This window comes from Staurois parvus, unplaced genomic scaffold (assembly GCF_062004578.1).
Source record: "Staurois parvus isolate SC_StPar_1 unplaced genomic scaffold, SC_StPar_1.0 ptg000137l, whole genome shotgun sequence".
Taxonomy (NCBI): domain Eukaryota; kingdom Metazoa; phylum Chordata; class Amphibia; order Anura; family Ranidae; genus Staurois; species Staurois parvus.
In genome coordinates this window covers 15424760-15446277 of record NW_028317933.1, presented here as the reverse complement: position 1 = coordinate 15446277, position 21518 = coordinate 15424760, and the positions used below count along the sequence as shown (strand labels likewise).

The 21518-nt window shown below is 43.4% G+C and overlaps 1 protein-coding gene across 1 annotated transcript in view; it reads right to left on the bottom strand.

Annotated features, from left to right (window-relative positions):
* LOC149465860 (protein-glutamine gamma-glutamyltransferase 5-like) overlaps positions 1-20111 on the bottom strand; it is a 58663-nt gene extending 38552 nt beyond the window's left edge. Inside the window, exon 1 of the mRNA XM_089673391.1 lies at positions 19975-20111. Coding sequence (XP_089529517.1) covers positions 19975-19984 — 10 coding nt within the window. The 5' untranslated portion in view covers positions 19985-20111. The remainder of the gene's footprint in view (positions 1-19974) is intronic.
* Positions 20112-21518: the final 1407 nt, after the last annotated feature.

The following is a 21518-nucleotide window of genomic DNA, read 5'->3' as shown; positions in this document are numbered from 1 at the left end:
CAAGAAGTGTAAAACAACATATCTGCCGAGTTCCTTTAAAACCTGTGCGCACCTAGAAGTATTGATGCTGGTTTGAAACCAAAGGGTAGTCGCACCAAATATTGATTTGATTTAGATTTTTCTTCTGTTCACTCACTTTGCATTTTGTAAATTGATAAAAATGAACAATTAAAATATTTATAATGTTAACCATTTGTACTTTACAGCATTTCTTCAACCTGGCCTATAACATTTGCACAATACTGTATATATCTGTGGTGGTAGACAGTCCGTTCTGTAAGTTCAAGTGGGTGCAACCAGGGCCAGGACAAGGGCTGGGCAGAAGGGGTGGCTGCCCTGGGCACTGTGGTATCATGTGAGGTGGGGGGAACCATGAGGAGATTGGGGAGAAGAGATTTGTGTTGGGAGGAGGAATATGGGGGGGGGGGGGGCGGCAGGGGGTAAGAATTTAAGAGGGGTAGAATCTCAGAGGGGACATTTGGGGAGGTGAGCTATGTGCTAGAAGTTGTGATTTGGGGAATTTGTGTTGGGAGGGGGAAATAGTATTTGTGCTAGTAGGGATGATTGGGGGGTAATTGTGCTTACAGGGGAAATTTGGGGAGGAGGATTTGTGCTAGGATGGGGAACTGTTGGAGGGGAATTTGTGCTGGATATGGAGTGGAGAGGGAAGAGGATTTGTGGGGTAGTTGATTTGTACCAATAATGGAATTTTTTGGGGGGGGATTCGTGATGGTGGTATATGCGGAGAGAGGATATGGGCTGGGGGGGATGAAGGGGCAAATAGGGGATTTCCATGGGGGGGGTGGATTTGTACTGGGAGGAGGGGGAATTTATGCTTAAGGGAGTAAGTATGCAGATTAGTGCTCAAATTGTTTTGAGGTTGGGGGGGGGGGGGGGGGTTGCTAGCACAAAATGCTCATGCATCTTTAGGGGGGTGCAATTTGGCACATTCGCCCTGGGCTCTAGATGACCTTGTCCCTGCACTGGGTGCAACACAACAGAGGTTGATCAAGGTAATCCAAATCATTCAAGAAATCTGTCCAGCGTTGTAGCACTCCAATATAGGACTATTCATATCAGTCGTGTATCAAGCAGCGTTCATTTCCGGCTTACTTCACTCCTTCATCAGGATCCCAACACATCTATTAGCAAAAGTTCAAACCAATACATTTATGGAAGTGAGACCATAGTGCATGTGAACAGACAGCTTAAACAATTGCTTCATATTTCATTTCCAGTCACCTGTATAAATGTAAGGTTCTGTACCTTTGCAATCAGAAATATTTGTAGCCTGATAAGGGGTGAAGTAAGCCTGAAACTGATGCTGCTTGATAGCACATGTTACTTGCTAACTGCTTTGACTAAACTTCTTGGAAGTGTTTATGTTACTTTCCTTCTGGCCCTACTCACCATAACCTGACTACACGGTTACTAGAAATAGACCTAAAAAAATCACATGCACAGGAATACAGGGGTTTAAAGTTGTAACGCTGTAGCAGAGTGCCTCTTCCCATATGGAAGAAAAATATATTTAAAATATATTTTTAAAATATTCTATCCAAATATATAGATATATATTTGAAATGCTACACTTTTGGCCATATTCAATATATTTAAAAATATATTTATATATATGTATATATACTCTGCATGTTGAAATGCGTTTTTAGTACAAAATATATGAAAACTATTTTTAAAAATACATTTCAAATATACTGTATGTCTTTAAAAATAGAAATCTACATTTTTAAAAATATATTTTTTAAAATATATTCTTCAGATTTTTTTAACATATAACAAAGTAATTTTAACATATCTGCATGTTGAAATGCGTTTTTAGTACAAAATATATGAAAACTATTTTTAAAAATACATTTCAAATATACTGTATGTCTTTAAAAATAGAAATCTACATTTTTAAAAATATATTTTTTTAAATATATTCTTCAGATTTTTTTAACATATAACAAAGTAATTTTAACATATATTTGCAAATGCATTCCAAAAATGTAGATTTGTATTTTTAAAGACATACAGTATAATTGAAATGTATTTTTAAAAATATTTTTCATATATTTTGTAATAAAAACGCATTTCAACATGCAGTGTATATATATATATATATATATATATATATATATATATATATAAATATATTGAATATGGCCATAATTGTAGCATTTCAAATATATGGCAATATATTTGGAAAGAATGTTTTAAAAATATATTTCAAATATATTTTTCTTCCATGTGGGTTACTATGTGCAGGTGCAGGCGTGGGCTCCTTACTAGTTCCTCCTAACTCCTTTTCCAGAATCCTTTGGGCTCCCACAATCCTCTAGATTCTTGGACACACCCAGTAGGAATAAATTGCACACCTGATTAGAAAGCAGTCTCTGGGCATGGGAGCTGTCACCAGGTCTGGTTTGGTCCTCTTACATTAATTCATGTGCTCAGACTACCTGGTTTGACCTCAAGTGCACACAGCTTCCTCCCAAGTCTCAGTTACTACATAGAGCGCTGGTTCATAAGTGCTGAGCCTATAGTGGGGAGGTTCTGTGCCTGCAGCCATTTGCTTGTGACCAGGGGCGGACTGACAACTCATGGGGCCCCTGGGCAATAGGGGATCATGGGGCCCCTGTGTCCTTGCCCAAACTCAAAAAAGCCTATGAAAAAGGTACCAGGGGCATCTCATGGGGCCCCCTACTGACTCCGGGACCTCGGGCAGTGTCCGAGTTTCCAAATGGTCAGTCCGCCCCTGCTTGTGACACACCTTCCTGCCGCTACCCAGAGGACCAGGTCCATAGATCCCTTCAGCTGCCCACCTGGACTACCAGAAATGTCCCACCTCCATGTCAGAGGGGTGTTGGTCCAAGGGAAATTCAAGTTTGCCACCTAGTGACCTTTAGGGAAACTACTCCTGAGCAGCCCTGTTTTTGCGGCATCTTCATTCTCTGCTATACACTTATATTGTGTTATGTGCATATCTTGTTGCCACTTTGACCTTGTTGGCATTGTCATTTTCCACTCTGCATCAGTTAGGTAAAGTTCAAGTTAAAGCCATCCGCTGCCTGATAATTCAGCCAATCGTGAATCTTGTTACACTAGAGCACTGTTTTACTAAGGAAAAAAGCAAAAAACGGCGCACTCTCCTCGTGCATTACCGTGATAAAAAAAAATTTATTGAAAATGACAAAAGTGTATACTCACAAACCAAGAGTCATAAATAAAAGCAAGGAACCAATGTGACTGTCCCAGCAAGTGATGGTCTTGTGACGAGCTCCCTTCCTCAGAGCTGAAACAACTAGACATGTTTGAAGCCTATATAGGGGAGCAGGATGAAATGTGAGGCCAATGGGGTGGATCATGTGAAGTCCCCCTCTAAGTCACTTTGGGGGATCAGGAAGGAATTTTTCCCCCTGCAGGAGCAAATTGGATCATGCTTTGCTGGGTTTTTTGCCTTCCTCTGGATCAACTGTGGGTATAAGATTATAACTTTTTTTTTTTTTTTTTAATGGTTGAACTGGATGGATTTTTGTCTTTTTTCAGCCAGACTAACTATGTAACCAAGGATTGTAGCCCTTCTAACTTCGGGAGCTAAATAGACAATCCTAGCTTTTTATACTCACTGTAGAACCTAAGCAGATAATCCTCTGCATTGTGTCTTCTCAGGTTCCCCTCTTCTTCTACTGTCCCCATTTCATATCCTGATAGAACAGAGCCTTGGGGGCAAGCTGCACATGCTCAGTTTAGTGTGCATTGCTAGAGAGTTTTTTCTTTTTCTTGGGAGAGTGCATGTGATCAGCACAGGGCCAATCCGTACTGGCCAGACAGAGTATCAGGGGTTATGCAGCCTCATAGGACAGTGAGAGGAGAATGAAAACTCCTACTAGCTTTAATCAGTGCTCTGCTGGACACTGATAGAAGTCATAAGTCTAACCGCTGATGAGAAAAGGTATTTAGCAGTTTATATTTGCTAAAATATTTGAATTTACATGTTCTGTGTACTGTGGGAGACCAGATATAGTGAATGCAGGGTCTCGGGTTTAGTAACACTTTAAGTGCATCAGCGCTCACATAAAATCCAACATATATGTATTGATCCTGCAAGTGGAATCTACCTATACCAGCTTCCTGTGATGGTGTGGCAACAATGCTGAACTGCTCTTGCATTCTAATCAGAGTTGCCAGTCTTAAATAAGCTGTGCCTGATGGAACTCTTGTGGGATGGAATATATTGCGGGGGGCATGGGTATCAGCATTGTCACTGCTTGTGATTCAGCACCAGGCCACACCTAGTCCTGCCCACTGCCTTTTGGATTGACAACCTCTGCTGCTGAAATCCTCCCACTGTTAGCTGCAGTGTCTGGGAGGGGGAGTGTGTGAGACACAAAGGAAAGAGGCATTCAAGCGAACCTGTTGCTTTGCACAACAGTAATAACTATAAAACCTGTAGGCTATTAAATGGAACTACACAATAAATCAAAGAAACAATCTGTAATGTCACATTAATTTTAATTAAAGGTATTAAACAATTATGTATTTTAATTTTGTATATTATATATTTAAAGCTTGTGGACTCCAGGCTTAACATTTTTTGTTATCAAACTGGGAAACTGTATGCAAGACATATAATTAGCAGTTAATTGGTGCATTTGGATAATACTCAGTATACAGCTATCTAGTCAGTATGAACAATGATTTAGGCAGAATGATGGCAGATAGCCCTTGTTTTATGGGTTTAAGCATGTAGGGGCAGCTATCTCTCACAAAAGTTTAAGAAAAATGCCAGTCTGGCCAGCTAAACATTTGCATCCTCTTCTTAAATTGTACATAAAGCCAATTTTTTTTTTTTTGTTTTAAATAGACTGGAAAGGTTTTTGTCCTGTGACCATTGTCTTCAGTACCAAAAGTCATGAGTAATTCAACACATTTGAGTTGTAGCAGGAAAAGGAGATACCAGGGAAATATTCCATTGGAAAAAACCATTCTAGTAACAAGAAGAGAAATCCTTTCCCTTCAAAGAGATATCCATTCCTGATGTGTCCTTTTAACAGAAAGTGAAGGGAAATCTCCCCAATGGGACACAAAAAGCATTACATAAAATAAATAAAAAGCAAACGGGGTCTTAACTTTTTCAACCAAAACTTGGAAAACCTTTATGACTTTACATACACTTTACTGAAGAGTACTGCATTATGTGTCTTTTTAGATGGTATTTACATTCACTACTATATAATATGCACTATATTACCAAAAGTATTGGGACACCCCTCCAAGCCATTGGATTCGGGTGTCCCAATCACCTCCATGGCCACAGGTGTATACAATCAAGCACCTAGGCATGCAGACTGCTTCTACAAACATTTGTGAAAGAATGGATCACTCTCAGGAGCTCAGTGAATTCAAGCGTGGTACCGTGATAGGTCGCCTCCTGTACAGTAAGTCCATCTATGAAATTTCCTTGTTACTAAATATTCCACAGTCAACTGTTAGTGGTATTATAACAAAGTGGAAGCAAATGGGAACAACAGCAACTCAGCCATGAAGTGGTAGGCCACATAAAATGACAGAGCGGGGTCAGCACATGCTGAAGCGCACAGTGCACAGAAGTCACCAACTGTCTGCAGAGTCAATAGCTAAAGACCTCCAAACTTCATGTGCCCTTCAGATTAGCACAACAGTGCGTAGAACTTCATGGAATGGGTTTCAATGGCCGAGAAGCTGCATCCAAGCCTTACATCACCAAGTACAATGCAAAGCGGCAGATGCAGTGGTGTAAAGCACACCACCACTGGACTCTAGAGCAACGGAGATGTGTTATCTGAAATGATGAATCATTCTCTGTCTGGCAATCCGATGGACGTGTCTGGGTTTGGCGGTTGCAAGGAGAACGGTACTTGCCTGACTGCATTGTGCCAAGTTTAAAGTTTGGTGGAGGGGGGATTATGGTGTTTGGTTGATTTTCAGGGGTTGGGCTTGGCCCCTTAGTTCCAGTGAAGGGAATTCTTAAGGCATCAGCATACCAAGACATTTTGGACAATTTCATACTCCCAACTTTGTGGGAATAATTTGGGGATGGCCCCTTCCTGTTCCAACATGACTGCGCACCAGGGCACAAAGCAAGATCCATAAAGACATGGATGAGCGAGTTTGGGGTGGAGGAACTTGACTGGCCTGCACAGAGTCCTGACCTCAACCCGATAGAACACCTTTGGGATGAATTAGAGCAGAGACTGTGAGCCAGGCCTTCTCATCTGCCATCAGTGCCTGACCTTACAAATGTGCTTCTGGAAGAATGGTCAAACCTTCCCATAGACACACTCCTAAACCTTGTGGACGGCCTTCCCAGAAGAGTTGAAGCTGTTACAGCTGCAAAGGGCGGGCCAACTCAATATTGAACTCTATGGAATATGACTGGGATGCCATTAAAGTTCATGTGCGTATCAAGGCAAGAGTCCCAATACTTTTGGTAATTTAGTGTATCTTTGGATAGAGGTTTATGTGTCTCATTCATGATTTTGTATGCTCACTTAGGCTCCGTTCACATCTGAGCGTTTTGTAGAATCACTGCAATTCTGCCTGCGATCCCAGAATGCTTTGCAAAACTGATAAATCGCACCACACTGGTTCAGGTGCCATTCCTTTTTTAATGGCACCTAAACGCTGGTGCAAATCCTCTGCGATTGTTGTGCAGTAAATCGTGGCACACTGCAACGTGCAAAGCATGCTGCTCAAAAAGGACGACAAGCTTCACGCGGTGCAGTTTGCCTCGATTTACTGTGCAACAATCGCGGCTGAATTGCACCAGCGTTTAGGTGCCATTAAAAACGAATGGCACCTGAACAAGTGCAATTTTACACGTGACAATTGCATCAGAATCGCACCTGCATTTAGGTGCTATTGAATATGAATGGAACCTGAACAAGCGTGGAGCGATCTGTCACTTTTGCAGAGCATTTTGGGATACAAAACCCCTAGATGTGAATGGAGTCTTAAAGTTTATATAAACCCTTAATCCATGCTTCAGTATATTTGGCATCATGCCTCACTCCCTGGAATTCACAGAGTGTTGCAGACACTCATTAGAAATCCTGTCTGGTGATACAATTTGCTACAGCATAGAAGAGGTCTTATTTATTGCCACTGTTCCAATATGGCAGCATTGCTTAATAAATTGTTGCAGCCATAGCACTGGAATGTAAAAGTGTTGCACATAAGAACTGCCTGGATTTGCCGCATGTCTCGCGCCTTTCAGAAATTTGATGTAGGGTTTTCTAATATGGCTACAAAGCTAGGAAAATGTTGCAAATGTTTTACTGAATCGCAACCCCCCCCCACCTTACTGTATACCAGGGGCAGACTGACCATTTGGAAACTTGGGCACTGCCCGAGGGCCCGGGGTCAGTAGGGGGCCCCATGAGATGCCCCTGGTACCTTTTTCATAGGCTTTTTTGAGTTTGGGCAAGGACACAGGGGCCCCATGATCCCCTATTGCCCAGGGGCCCCATGAGTTGTCAGTCCGCCCCTGCTGTATACAGTTTTCTTAAGGTGATTTTTTTCTACCTGAGATCCATCCAGTGACAGCTCTTCATTTTGCAGGCTGACCCCACTACCCCTGAATTAGCAGCAGCGTTGTCAGCCTGCCTTGCAAACTGATAGGTAGCCAATGGCCAACCAAAGGAGCGTGCACACAGCAGGCTGACATCACTGTTGATGATTGAAATGCAAAGCCTTATGCCGGCCATACAGGGGATTTATCATCCGAAAATCGGACCTAAGAATATTCGGACGATTTTCACTCTGTTAGTGGGTCAATGGCACCGGCTGATTTTCTTGGTTCCTCCCCTTTTCAGTGATCGGGCATGTTGGAAAATTCGTGAAAAACTACTGATTTTTGACTTGATGGTCAAATCATACGATCGTTTTTCCGAAAAGAATATGCACATGAGCCGTGACCTTTAAGGAACAGAAGTTTCACCTGTTATATGGGGAGAACTTTAGGACTTGGTCGGCTGATTTTTGAAATCAGTGATGGCACCAGATTACCGAGTGAACGGCGTTTTCGATTTTCGGATGAAAAATCATTCGGAATTCAACCCATTAGGCCTGGTTCACACCTATGCATGTAGCGATTGATGCATTTTTCCAGTGCATTTTGTGTTTTTTGATGCGTTTTTTCTTTTGTCGATAGGAAAGTATTGAGTGTGACTTTGATGCAACTTTACACTCTCTGGCACTCAAAGTCACATCAAAGTCACATCAAAGCAGTGCAGGAAGCTTTTCAAAGTTGTTGCAACTTTGAAAATGTTCCTGCACTTCTTTGATGCAACTTTACACTCTCTGGAACTTAAAGTCACATCAAAGTCGCATCAAAGTACTGCATGAAAGTCTTGCCACAACCACCACAGCTTTTTGAGAGTTAAAGCAGGTGATATGTCACCTCGCCACCTCCTGCCAAATGCTTCTGAAAAACGAACCAGCAATAGCTTATCAGAAGAGTGGAACGCATGTAGTGCGTTTTTGCTGTGTTTTGCATTTTAAATCTGCCTAGCAACAAGAACCCCCCCCCCCAACAAAACGGATCAAAAATGCAGCAAAAATGCAGGTGCAAAAATGCAAAACACAATGCAGAAATGCAAACTACATAGGTGATAGGTGTGAACCTTGCCTTATATGAAGAAGCCCTTGGTTCACATTTGTGTAATGCGATAATGCACGCAAAACAGGGGCGGACTGACCATTTGGAAACTCGGGCGCTGCCCGAGGGCCCGGGGTCAGTAAGGGACCCCATGAGATACCCCTGGTACCTTTTTCATAGGCTTTTTTGAGTTTGGGCAAGGACACAGGGGCCCCATGATACCCTATTGCCCGGGGGCCCCATGAGTTGTCAGTCCGCCTCTGATGCAAAATCACATGCATTCCCACAGCACACATCCATTTTGCAGAGGTACGGTGCTGCCATTAATTGTAAGTGGAACCCCAATGAACCTTGAGTGCTAATGCAAGCATGAAAACGCACTCCAAAACGCATGGTGACAACCTACTATGCAGTTAAAAAAAAAAAACCATGAACTTCTTTTGTGTAGGTTTTATGTGTAGCGCAGCCTATTACAATTAATGGGCTACCCTAAACACAACATGCAAAATTGCACAAGAATGCACACACACCATCACACCTGCATAGGTGTGAACACAGACCTACTGTCTTGGATCTTTACAGGGAATGCGACTGTCTCAACAGCGAACATTGCAACATCGGACAATACGTAACGAAACCAAATTCTTATTCTTGGCATCAATTGCTTCATGAGACTAACCACAAAGCTGGTTGAGTCATTTGTCTGCAAAAAGTGAACTGATATACATTTATACACATTTCAGAGCCAAAACAACAATTAGTACTGAAATTAATTTAGAAATAGAAAATTATATTTAATCTATTACCCTAGGTTCACACCTAAGCATTTTCTGCAGCGTTTTGCAGAAACGCAGTACAGTCCAATTAACATGATTTCCTATGGGACATGTTCACATCTTTGCATTTTCACCCGATGCGTTTTTTGGAAAGGGTCAGGGACTTTTTTGAACGCAAAAAGTTGCATTTTTGGTTCTACAGACTTCAATGAAAAAGCTGCAGAAATCATGTAATGCGTTTTTGCTGTGTTTTTGCCGTGTTTTTGATGCGTTTTGCATTTTAAATCTGCCTAGCAACAAGATAAATTTACAAAAAAAAAGCAAAATGAATAAAAAATGCGGCAAAAAGTGTCAAAAAGCAGGTGCAAAAACCCAAAATGTCATACAGAAACTTGCCATAACAGCAATGTACGTTAATGCACCATACATGTGTTAGTATGTTGCATGTGCATTCCGGAATTGTTTGTTTAATTTCGGATGCATTTGTTAATTGAAGAATTTCGTCTTGTCATATTCTTTATATTGAGACGATTTGTTTTTAGGATTTGTTTCATATTAAGGCATTCATTTCGTACAGTATATTTGTTGATCCCAGTGGTAAATTTGCCCCACCCCTTCCTGTTTAAGATCCACCCCTTCATCTGTAAACCACACCCTTCCTCTTTAGGCTCCACCTCTTTCTATTTGAGCTCCACCTCTTATTTTATTCCATTATCTGTGTCATTTGGAGGAATAGTGCCCCATCACTGGTGGCAGTGGGAGGAATAATGCCCCATTACTGGTGGCAGTGGGAGGATTAGTGCCCCACCATTGGTGTCAGTGTGGGAGGAATAGCTCCCCATCATTGGTGTCAGTGGGAGGAAAAGTTCCCCATCATTGGTGTCAGTGTGGGAGGAATAGTGCCCCACCATTGGTGTCAGTGTGGGAAGAATAGTGCCCCACCATTGGTGTCAGTGTGGGAGGAATAGTGCCCCACCATTGCTGTCAGTGTGGGAGGAATAGTGCCCCATCATTGGTGTCAGTGTGGGAGGAATAGTTCCCCATCATTGGTGTCAGTGGGAGGAAAAGTGCCCCATCATTGGTGTCAGTGTGGAATAGTGCCCCATCATTTATGTCAGTGTGGGAGGAATAGTGCCCCATCATTTATGTCAGTGTGGGAGGAATAGTTCCCCATCATTGGTGTCAGTGGGAGGAAAAGTTCCCCATCATTGGTGTCAGTGTGGGAGGAATAGTGCCCCATCATTGGTGTCAGTGTGGGAGGAATAGTGCCCCATCATTGGTGTCAGTTGGAAGAATAGTGCCCCATCATTGGTGTCAGTTGGAGGAATAGTGCCCTATCATTGGTATAGTATAACAAAGTGGAAGCAACTGGGAACAACAGCAACTCAGCCACGAAGTGATAGGCCACGTAAAATGACAGAGTGGGGTCGGTGCATGCTGAAGAGCACAGTGCGCAGAAGTTGCCAATAGTCTGCAGAGTCAAAAGCTAAAGACCTCCAAACTTCATGTGGCCTTGAGATTAGCACAACAGTGCGTAGAGAGCTTCATGGAATGGGTTTCCATGGCTGAGCAGTTGCATCCAAGCATTACATCACCAAGTGCAATGCAAAGCGTTGGATGCAGTGGTGTAAAGCACGCCGCCACTGGACTCTAGAGCAGTGGAGACGTGTTCTCTGCAGTGACAATCTGATGGACATGTCTGGGTTTGGCAGTTGCCAGGAGAACGATACTTGCCTGACTGCATTGTGTAATGTTTGATGGAGGGGAGATTATGGTGTGGGGTTGTTTTTCAGGGATTGGGCTGGGCCCCTTAGTTCCAGTGAAGGGAACTATTAAAAGCATCAGCATACCAAGATATTCTAGACAATTTCATGTTCCCACCTTTGTGGGAACAGTTTGGAGATGGCCCCTTCCTGTTCCAACATGACTGCGCACCAGGGCACAAAGCAAGGTCCATAAAGACATGGATGAGCAAGTTTGGGGTGGAGGAACTTGACTGGCCTATACAGAGTCCTGACCTCAACCCAATAGAACACCTTTGTAATGAATTAGAGTGGAGACTGCAAACCAGGCCTTCTCGTCCGACATCAGTGCCTGACCTCACAAATGCAAAACCTCCAAACGGGAGCCTCAAGGTCCTTGGGTATATTAGTTAAATTGAGTGAACCAGGGGACTGCCTCTATTGCCATTCACCTCTGCCTAAAACATCATTTTGATATTTCTATTTCACCTAAACTGGAGCTACTTTGTTTTCAGGATTACCAAACCTAATAATTTCCCATGGATGTGAACTTGGTTATGTCCCGGACAAGGACTTTATTCACTTTATGAGGGAGGTTCTCTTGGTTTATGTCCTCCCCTGGATGGTGCTTTAAATAAAGGCACCAGAGGGAGGTGAAGCCATTATCTTCATCATCTCCGTATACAGCCGCTATTATAGACTTCCTCCTCTGGACTATATACATATATCAATGTATTGTCTGGGACTCCCCATAGTCATCCTCAATATGACATGGTTGACTTAGGGCTCATTCACACTTGGCTGTTTTACCAACGCTTGCCAAATGCCCCTATAGCGTTGCATTGCAGAGCTTTTTTTATAACGCTCGTCAAACGCTCCGCAAACGCCACATGCGTGGTTTAGCGGGGGTTGCTAGGAGTTTGCCGAGCGTTAAAAATGCCCCACAAATGCCTATAATGCAGTTTGAATGGTGTTACTGCTCTTCAAATGCCCCACAACTGCGTCGCAACTGCACCGCAAACGCTGGCCGGGCGTTTGCAGAGCGGCACCATAGACTAGAATAGGAGGCTTCAACGCCTCTTGACTCGACCAGAGGCGTCCGTTTTGCCGCGACGCAAACGCTCCCATTAGAACAGCACCATGTGCTGTAATGTGCAGAATTGGCAGGGGCGTTTGGGAAGCTGTAAAAACGCTTCCCAAACGCCTCTCTGCCGCCTGCACACAACGCTAGTGTGAACGTAGCCTTACAGTCGAGTGTAAGAGGGGGGTTTATATAGTCTGCAACATCCTTTTCTGGATTGCACAACTATACTTCTATATGGGATTCCAATTCCTTTTCCATTCATAGTGATTTCTTCTGATTGACAGATTATATATATATATATTATAGAGCATATTCCCTTCATAAAGAGGACTGTGAATAACAAACTTCTAAAGTTCTATATATAGAGCACAATGTAATTTATATGGAGAGAGATATAATGTTACCAGCTTGTTTGTCCATTGTTCAGATAGGAATTCCCACCCTCTTTGCTGGGGGATGTCACCTGAGACCTGTGGAGTGTGGTATGATTTCTTCTGTTTTTAGAAATGTCTATGTTTAATAAAGAAACTACTGTGTGCTATTGCCCACCAGCCCATTGCAATTATTAATTTTTAATATGAATATGCACAAAGAAACCTATACCCTGGTTGAGTCCATAGCTAATCGAGTTTTTATGCAGTTTTTCATTGTGTTGGTGATTAGGGACTCCCGGTTCACTCAATTTAACTAATATACCCAAGGACCTTGAGGCTCCCGTTTGGAGGTTTTGCATTTGTGAGGTCAGGCACTGATGTCGGATGAGAAGGCCTGGCTCGCAGTCTCCGCTCTAATTCATCCCAAAGGTCTATAACTGATCGTGTTTTTATGCAGTTTTTCACTGACTTCACAAATGCAGTTCTGTAAGAATGGTCAAACCTTCCCATAGACCAGGGGTGGGCAAACTTTTTGACTTGAGGGCCGCAATGGGTTCATATATTGGACCCGGGGGCCGGACCAAGAGTAGATGAATGATGTGTATGTGTCATCCATAGTAAGTATAGTAATATTCCCCCATAGTAAGCATAGTAATTAATCCCCCATAGTAATTAATCCCCCATATAGTAATTAATCCCCCATATAGTAATTCATCCCCCATAGTAATTCATCCCCCATATAGTAATTCATCCCCCATAGTAATTCATCCCCCATATAGTAATTCGTCCCCCATATAGTAATTCGTCCCCCATATAGTAATTCGTCCCCCATATAGTAATTCGTCCCCCATAGTAATTCATCCCCCCTATAGTAATTCATCCCCCATAGTAATTCATCCCCCATAGTAATTCATCCCCCATATAGTAATTCATCCCCCACATAGTAATTCATCCCCCATATAGTAATTCATCCCCCATATAGTAAGTCCCCCATATAGTAATTCATTCCCCATATAGTAAGTCCTCCATATAGTAATTCATTCCCCATATAGTAAGTCCCCCATATAGTAATTCATTCCCCATATAGTAAGTCCTCCATATAGTAATTCATTCCCCATATAGTAAGTCCTCCATATAGTAATTCATTCCCCATATAGTAAGTCCTCCATATAGTAATTCATTCCCCATATAGTAAGTCCTCCATATAGTAATTCATTCCCCATATAGTAAGTCCTCCATATAGTAATTCATCCCCCATATAGTAAGTCCCCCCCCTGTGTCAATTCACTTACCTTTGGTCCGCGCGTTCCTCTCGTATTCCCGCGCCGTTCTGGTCTTCAGGGAGGACTGTGAGAGGAGTTCGTCACGCTGCCCCGCCTACATCCTGACAGCTGCAGAGTCCTGACGTCCGAGAGGAGGGAGGGGGGCGGCCATCCGAGAGGGGGGGCGGCCATCCGAGAGGAGAGGAGGGGAGGGGAGAGGAGGAGAGGAGGGAGGGGAGAGGAGGAGAGGAGGGAGGGGAGCGGGCGCCCGGCACACAGGAGAGCCGCATCTAAATTTGTAAAGAGCCGCGGCTTGCCGACCACTGGCCTTGCGGGAGCCTAGCTCCGCGGGCCGGATTAAAAGGTCCGCCGGGCCGTATGCGGCCCGCGGGCCGTAGTTTGCCCATTGCTGCCATAGACACACTCCTAAACCTTGTGGACAGCCTTCCCAGAAGAGTTGAAGCTGTTATGGCTGCAAAGGGCGGGGCAACTCAATATTGAACCCTACAGACTTATGCAGGCCATAGATGGGTCGAAAATCGGCCGATTTTTCGGGCGAAAATAAAATCGGCCGATTTTTGGATTGTTAGTGGGTTAATTGTTCCGCCGTTTTTCGGTATTTTGGCAGATTTTTTTTATCGGTAAAGTTGGAAAAAGATTGGCCGATTTTGCCGATCTTATGGGCAAATCGGCCGATCTTTTTACCGATAAAAAATCTGCGCATGAGCAGTGACCTGCAAGAGGAAGACAAAAAGAAGAAGAGGATGAAGAAGAGGATGAAGAAGAAGAAGAGGATGATGAAGAAGAAGAGGATGATGATAAAGAAGAAGAGGATGAGGAAGAAGAGGATGAAGAAGAAGAGGAAGAAGAGGATGAAGAAGAAAAAGAAGAAGAGGATGATGAAGAAGAAGAGGATGAGGAAGAAGAAGAAGAAGATGAGGAAGAAGAAGAAGAGGATGAAGAAGAAGAGGATGAAGAAGAGGATGATGAAGAAGAAGAGGATGAAGAAGAAGAAGAGGAGGATGAAGAAGAAGAGGAAGAAGAGGATGAAGAAGAAGAGGATGAAGAAGAGGATGAAGAAGAAGAAGAGGAGGATGAAGAAGAAGAGGATGAAGAAGAAGAGGAAGAAGAAGAAAAAGAAGAAGAAGAAGAAGAGGATGAAGAGGATGAAGAAGATGAAGAGGATGAAGAAGATGAAGAAGAAGAAAAGGATGAAGAAGAAGAAGAATTCCAGTCCGGCAAAAAGTGTCCCTGCAGAGAGCTCCGCTATTTCTTTGACAGTGCTTTGACATTTATAGCAGTTGCAACAATGTATCTGTTTCCGAATAAAAACATCTGTATCCAAAATGGATACAAATAGATACATTGTTGCAGCCGCTATAAATGTCAAAGAACTGTCAAAGAAATAGCGGAGCTCTCTGCAGGGACACTTTTTGACGGCTGTAGACGGGCTGAAAATCGCCCGATTTTTTTTTACCATTCCTGGTAACGTCGGCCGCTTGAACAACTGATTTTTTCTTTTTTTAAATAAAAATCGGCCGGTTTTCTCCCCATCTATGGCCTGCATAAGACTAGGATGCCATTAAGGTTCATGTTTGTGTACAGGCGCCCCAATACTTTCGGCAGTATAGTGTATGTTGTGGTGTGTTGTGTTGCTAACAATGGTGCACGTCCATTCTGGTGTGTTGGCTGCTTTATTGCAATGGACATTATTGTGCAACATAATGCATCTTAACTCCAGAAACCAGAATGGAAAAGTGTGTGTGGTCCCCAAGGTGTAAACTATTACTCAAACTCTTTAAGTCGAAAAAAGGGCAAATTCTTTTTCATTTTGGACAGGGTAAAGGAGGGTTATATCCAGGGGCGGACTGACCATTTGGGAACTCGGGCACTGCCTGAGGGCCAGGGGTTAGTATAGGGGGCCCCATGAGATGCCCCTGGTACCTTTCATAGGCTTTTTTTGGGTGTGGTTTGAGAGTGGGCAAGGACACAGGGGCCCCATGATTCCCTATTGCCCGTGGGCCCCATGAGTTGTCAGTCCGCCCCTGGTTATATCCCATCAGTTTTTTTTTCTCCCATTTGGGGAGATTATCCTTCACTTCCTGTTCCATAGCCAAAACAGGAAGTCAGAGGAAATCCAATCAAAGTGAGAGAATCCCTTGTTGTCACCAGGGCTACCAGAGCTCCTGATTGAAAGATTTCCCCTCTATTCCTGTTCTGGTGACAACATAACATTTTGGATTTTCTTTCACTTTCTCTCTTGGTGACAGTAGTAAACAGGACAAATAGAGAGGGTGAATCTTCCTGACAGGGGCACAGACAGTCATAAAAACCTGAAAGGTGTTCTAATCCTTCTGTACTCTATCAAAAAAAGTTTTGCCTCCAGTTATTCTTTAACACTGAACCTCTGAGCTCCCCTTTTTACCTGACGCTAAGCCCTGGTTCACACTTCTGCGGTGTGGCATGTCGCATGTGATTCGCACAGGAACCACACTGCATTCCTGTGCAAATCACATGCCATTTCTGTGCTGTGCAATTTGAGCCAATTTGCGGTTTTGAGGCATTTTAGTGGATTCCAGTGCAGTTCTGTGCAGAAAAAATGCAGCATGTTCTACTTTTTTTTCTGTACCTGGAACTGCAAGCACTGATGTGAACTGTAACATTGATAACCATATAACCTACTTTCTGTGCATTTTTTATGCGTTTTTGATGTGTTCCAGTGTGTTTTTATGCATTCCCGTTCATTTTTTCCCCTCTCTTTTTCTTCAATTTAAATAGGGATATGTGCATTCCAGTGCATTTTTGGTGTGTTCCGATGCGTTTTTGAGGCATTTTACTGCATTCCAGTACAGTTCTGTGCAGAAAAAATGCAGCCTGTTCTACTTTTTTTTTCTCCAACTGGAACTGCAAGCACTGATGTGAACTGTGACATTGACAACCATATAACCTGCATTAGTTTGCTTTTTTGAGTCTTGTTTTCTTTTATTTTCAGCTGGTGAACCTGCCAGACTTCCTGTCCTATGGTGACAACGCTCAGTCACTGTACTGTATCTATGGAGGAGCTGCGTTGTCACCCTGGGACAGGAAATGTATTAGGGCCGCAATATCCTTCCCCGCTTCTCACCTCCATAACATACAGGGGAGGTGTTCTGTAGTCCCCAGAGAGACTTGAAAACAATGCTAACTGATAAGAGTGTAGCACAGGCAGTAAGCACAGGATGTTATTAGTTCACAAGATTTCTGGCAGGATCAACAGGCATTTGTTGCACACATTGAACATATCGATATATTAAAACACTTTCAGTGGTATAGTTAACTGGCAAAAAGAGAGCAAATAAGAGACGTTCATTGTTAGGGTTTGCATATATTTTAAGAATGGCCCAGCATTTGGGTGCTGAGGAGGCAATGAGAGATTCTGTAGGTATGTCCAGGTATCTCCAGGTAAAATAATTCTCATATATGTATTTAAATTTTAAATGTAACTGTTTCACCTTAAAGTGGTTCTAAAGGCAAAACATTTATTACTTTAATGCATTCCCTACATTAGGAAAAAAAAGTTTTGCCACTTGCGGTGCCATTCCCCTTTCCAAATATGTACGTGGGTCCTGTATCAATCCAGGCTTGTGCTGGTCTTCTCTTCCTGCTCTCACAAGCTTGGCTGAGAGCAGCAGGAGCCATTGGCTCCTGATACTGTCAGTCAAATCCTCTGAGCAGAGAGCAGGGGGCAGGGTGGGGCTGACCTGTCCTGTGTGTGCCAATGGACACACACAGCACAGCTCAGGATCGAGCCCACATGTCAGCTATGAGGGCAGACACAAAAGGGGAGGAGCCAAGATCACCGGCGTGGGACCCCAGAAGAGGAGGTTTGGTGCTATTCTGTGCATTACCATTGCATAGATCAGATGAGTATAACATGTTTTTTTTTTTTTTAATGCCCTTAAAAATGCTTTAACCCTTAAACTGAACCTTAAAAATGTAGGTGAATTAGTGCAGAAATCAAAAGTCACATCATCAGAAGGTATATGACAGTCTAAAAGAGAGGTGGTCAACTCACTTGATATAGGGGGCCTCAAGTTTGGCCCTTAACATCACCAGGGGACTGAACATGGTATTCATTGAATGTAATGCTACAGAAAGCTGTCAGAGACTGCTGGCATGCAACAAGAGATAGTCAGAGACTGCAGACCTCTCTACAAAAGTTATGGGAAACTGGGGTCATGCTTCAGGAGACTGATAGACATCAGCAAAACATACCATGAGGCTGCTAGAGACCACTACTATTACAGTCCCTTTACAAATCAGTGCTTCCACATTTGTGCTCCCTACAGGCCCCTGGAAATTACTTTTTATTTCAATTGATATTTCTTATTGGGAGTTTTTTTTTAATAAAAGAGAAAAGACACAACTGAAAAGGTAAGAGTGTTAGGAAATGTAAGGAATTTTTATCCCTCTTCCATTGAGAAAATTCAGAAACAGCTATATTGCTACCTTCAGGAGGTTGGGACCCTTTCAAACAGAAAACCTGCAAGCCACCCCCTTATCTACAGAGCATGCCTCAGTTTTTTTGTATTGTCTTAGGATGTTTTTTAATGCTATCCTTCTTCTCCTCATGAAGAATTGTCTTTCATCTGTGGCTGATCTGCAGTCTTTTGCGGAATTCTCTCAAGATCTCTTTTGAGGTCTTTACCTTTGTTTAGGTGAATGTTCTTAGCTGTTGAGCTAAGGCTCCTGCTCCTTTCTTGCTGTGGACATTTTACTGAATCTAGGAGGGTCGTATGACTCTTAGTATTGGTTGTGAATCAGGCAGGAAGACTCTGCAGGATTTCCTTGCCAAGCTCCAGTGACACTGTGTGGTACTGCTTATTCTCTTGCCTTCTGGTGTCTACGTTGGTCTTCAATGGTAGTTCGTCACTATTTCTGCCTTCATTGGTAGGTGTTCCTCTTTTGCACCCTACTTCCCCCTTTTCAATCTAAGGTTGGTACCCTTGGGGTTGTTCTCAACCCTTAGGGTTCTTAGACCTTAGATCTGCCTTCCATGCTTTCAAGGGATGGCACTATGAGGCTTGGGTCTTTTACTTTTAGATAGGCTGGTCTTCTTTTTGTAAACCTGTTCTTGTTTTAACGTGAGGGACCTATTTTATGTCCTGAACTACATTCCCAGTGTTTTTTTTGTTGACCACATCCTGTTTGGTCTATTCTTCCTAGTTAGTTAGTGTGTCGTTCTACCTGTTGGGCAGTTGTTTTTGGCTCACAGCTGTTGCTTGTGTGGGCTCAGTGTCCCCTTGGGTGAAGCCATTCCCCTTGGCAATGATCTCTCCTGTCCTGGTATGAGCATCAATATGATGCTCTGTTACCTTCTTTTTTCGGTAGCAGTTTCCATTGTCCTGAAGGGGATTTCTTCTCATCAGGTTAAGATTTGAATTTGGTCCTTCTGGTTGTCCTCTGTTCAGATCTGTCAGTGGCTGTTGCCCACTCCTCAGTTGCTCTTTTTCAATGTCCTGTCTATTTCTGAAACTCAGAATGTGTTCAATGGACAATGGAAAAAAAGATCCATTTATTTGAATCCATTTAGGGGCAATGGTCCCAGCTCTCTGTGCTGTTTGTCCTGTGTTTTGTTTTCTGTCAAAACTGAGGAAGTGTTATACAGGGGCTAGCTTACAACGTTTCCATTTGCCAGAGTCCCAGCATCCTGGTGGTGGCACTATAACGCAACAGTTGCTGTATTCCCGTGTCCCACAACTGGCTTGAAAAAAAAAGATTTTACGATAAGTACAAAAAGGTGACCTGATTAAGCATTTAGGTAAGAAAAACCACAGAATAGCATCTGTAAGGGGCCTAAGAGCCACACAATAAGTGCAGAAGGGCAGCAGGTTGGGTACCAGAGTCCACAATAGCACCACATACAGTAGCTGTTGCAACAGAGTTAGTGCCACTCATAGACTCTCAAGTTGGATATGCAAATGATACATTTCTCAAATGAGGTCCAATAAATGCTAGCTTATCATTTTGCTGTGCTCTCTGATACCTTCTCTTTGGGCAGATATAAGGTGTCTCTCCAGCTTCACAAGATTAGGAATGTCCTTTATATCACCTACCTTGTGCCATGTCTTATTATTTCTCTTCCTCTTCACTCTGACACTTTTTGCTGTGTGCTTTCACTGCGTCTACTGGAAAGAGTACAGGATGTCGCTGGTTGCTTTGTTGTCTGCAGGATGAAACATAAAACAGAAAAGTCAAGGTGGGGCGGCTGGAGTCATTACTGCATTTCTGATTTTGTAAATCACAACTGGTTCGCTCACTTGGAACAGTTTTTTTCCTACTTGCCAATGTTGTTTGAAAGTAGGCGTGGCTACAGATTTATAGATCTTGTCATTATTTCATCACTGCTTGGAGAAGCACTTTCTTTTGTGTTGCCTGGCTGATATTATTCAGATATGTTAATGCGTTCTTAGGAGATGTCAGAGAATTTTATCTGTAGAAAATCATTTGAGCACCAGACACTTGCCTCCCCAGTTTTTAGTTTTAGGCAATTTTTATTATTAATATTATTATTATTATACAGTATTTATATAGCGCCAAAGGGTATGCTCAGCGCTGTACAATAGCAAGGGGGACAGAACATGAGACAAGACAGTAACAATACAATACACGAGGGGTTTGAGGGCCCTGCTCTTTCGAGCTTACAATCTAGGAGGGAGGGGAAGGTGGTACAGGACGAGATGGCTGTGGTGGATGGAGTGGCGGGAGGAGTGGAGGAGGTTAGTTGTTAGGTGAGGTCGGGTGTTAGGTGAGGTTGGGGTAGGCATCCCTGAAGAGGAGGGTTTTCAGGGTGCGCCTGAAGATGAGGAGGGTAGGCGACAGTCTGATGGATTGGGGTAGGGAGTTCCAGAGGATGGGGGAAGTCCTGGAGAAGTCCTGCAATCGGGCGTGGGAGGGGGAGACCAGGGAGCTAGAGAGTAGGAAGTCCTGTGAGGAGCGGAGGGCACGGGTAGGGTAGTATTTGGGTATCAGGTCAGTTATGTAGTTTGGGGCTGCATTGTGAATGGCTTTGTTATTATTATTATACAATGGTTTGCTCAGCGCTGTACATTGTAGTGGGGGACAGTACATGAGACAATACAGTAACAAAACAATACACGAGGAGTTCGAGGGCCCTGCTCTTTCGAGCTTACAATCTAGGAGGGAGGGGATAGTGGTACAGGAGGAAGTGGCTGTGGGGGATGGAGTGGTAGGAGGAGTGGAGGAGATCGGCTGTTAGGTGACGGTGGGGTAAGCTTCCCTGAAGAGATGGGTTTTCAGGGTGCGCCTAAAGGTGAAGAGGGTAGGTGATAGTCTGATGGAATGGGGTAGTGAGTTCCAGAGGATAGGGGAAGTCCTGGAGAAGTCCTGCAGTCGGGCGTGGGTGGAGGAGACCAGGGAGCTAGAGAGTAGGAGGTCTTGTGAGGAGCGAAGAGTACGGGTTGGGTGGTATTTGGGTATCAGGTCGGTGAGGTAGTTTGGGGCAGTGTTATGAATGGCTTTCTATGTCGATGTTAGTAGTTTGAATTTAATGCATTGGGCAATCGGGAGCCAGTGGAGGGAATGACAGAGGGGGGTGGCAGAAGCAGAGTGGTTGGTAAGGTGAATGAGTCTGGCCGCT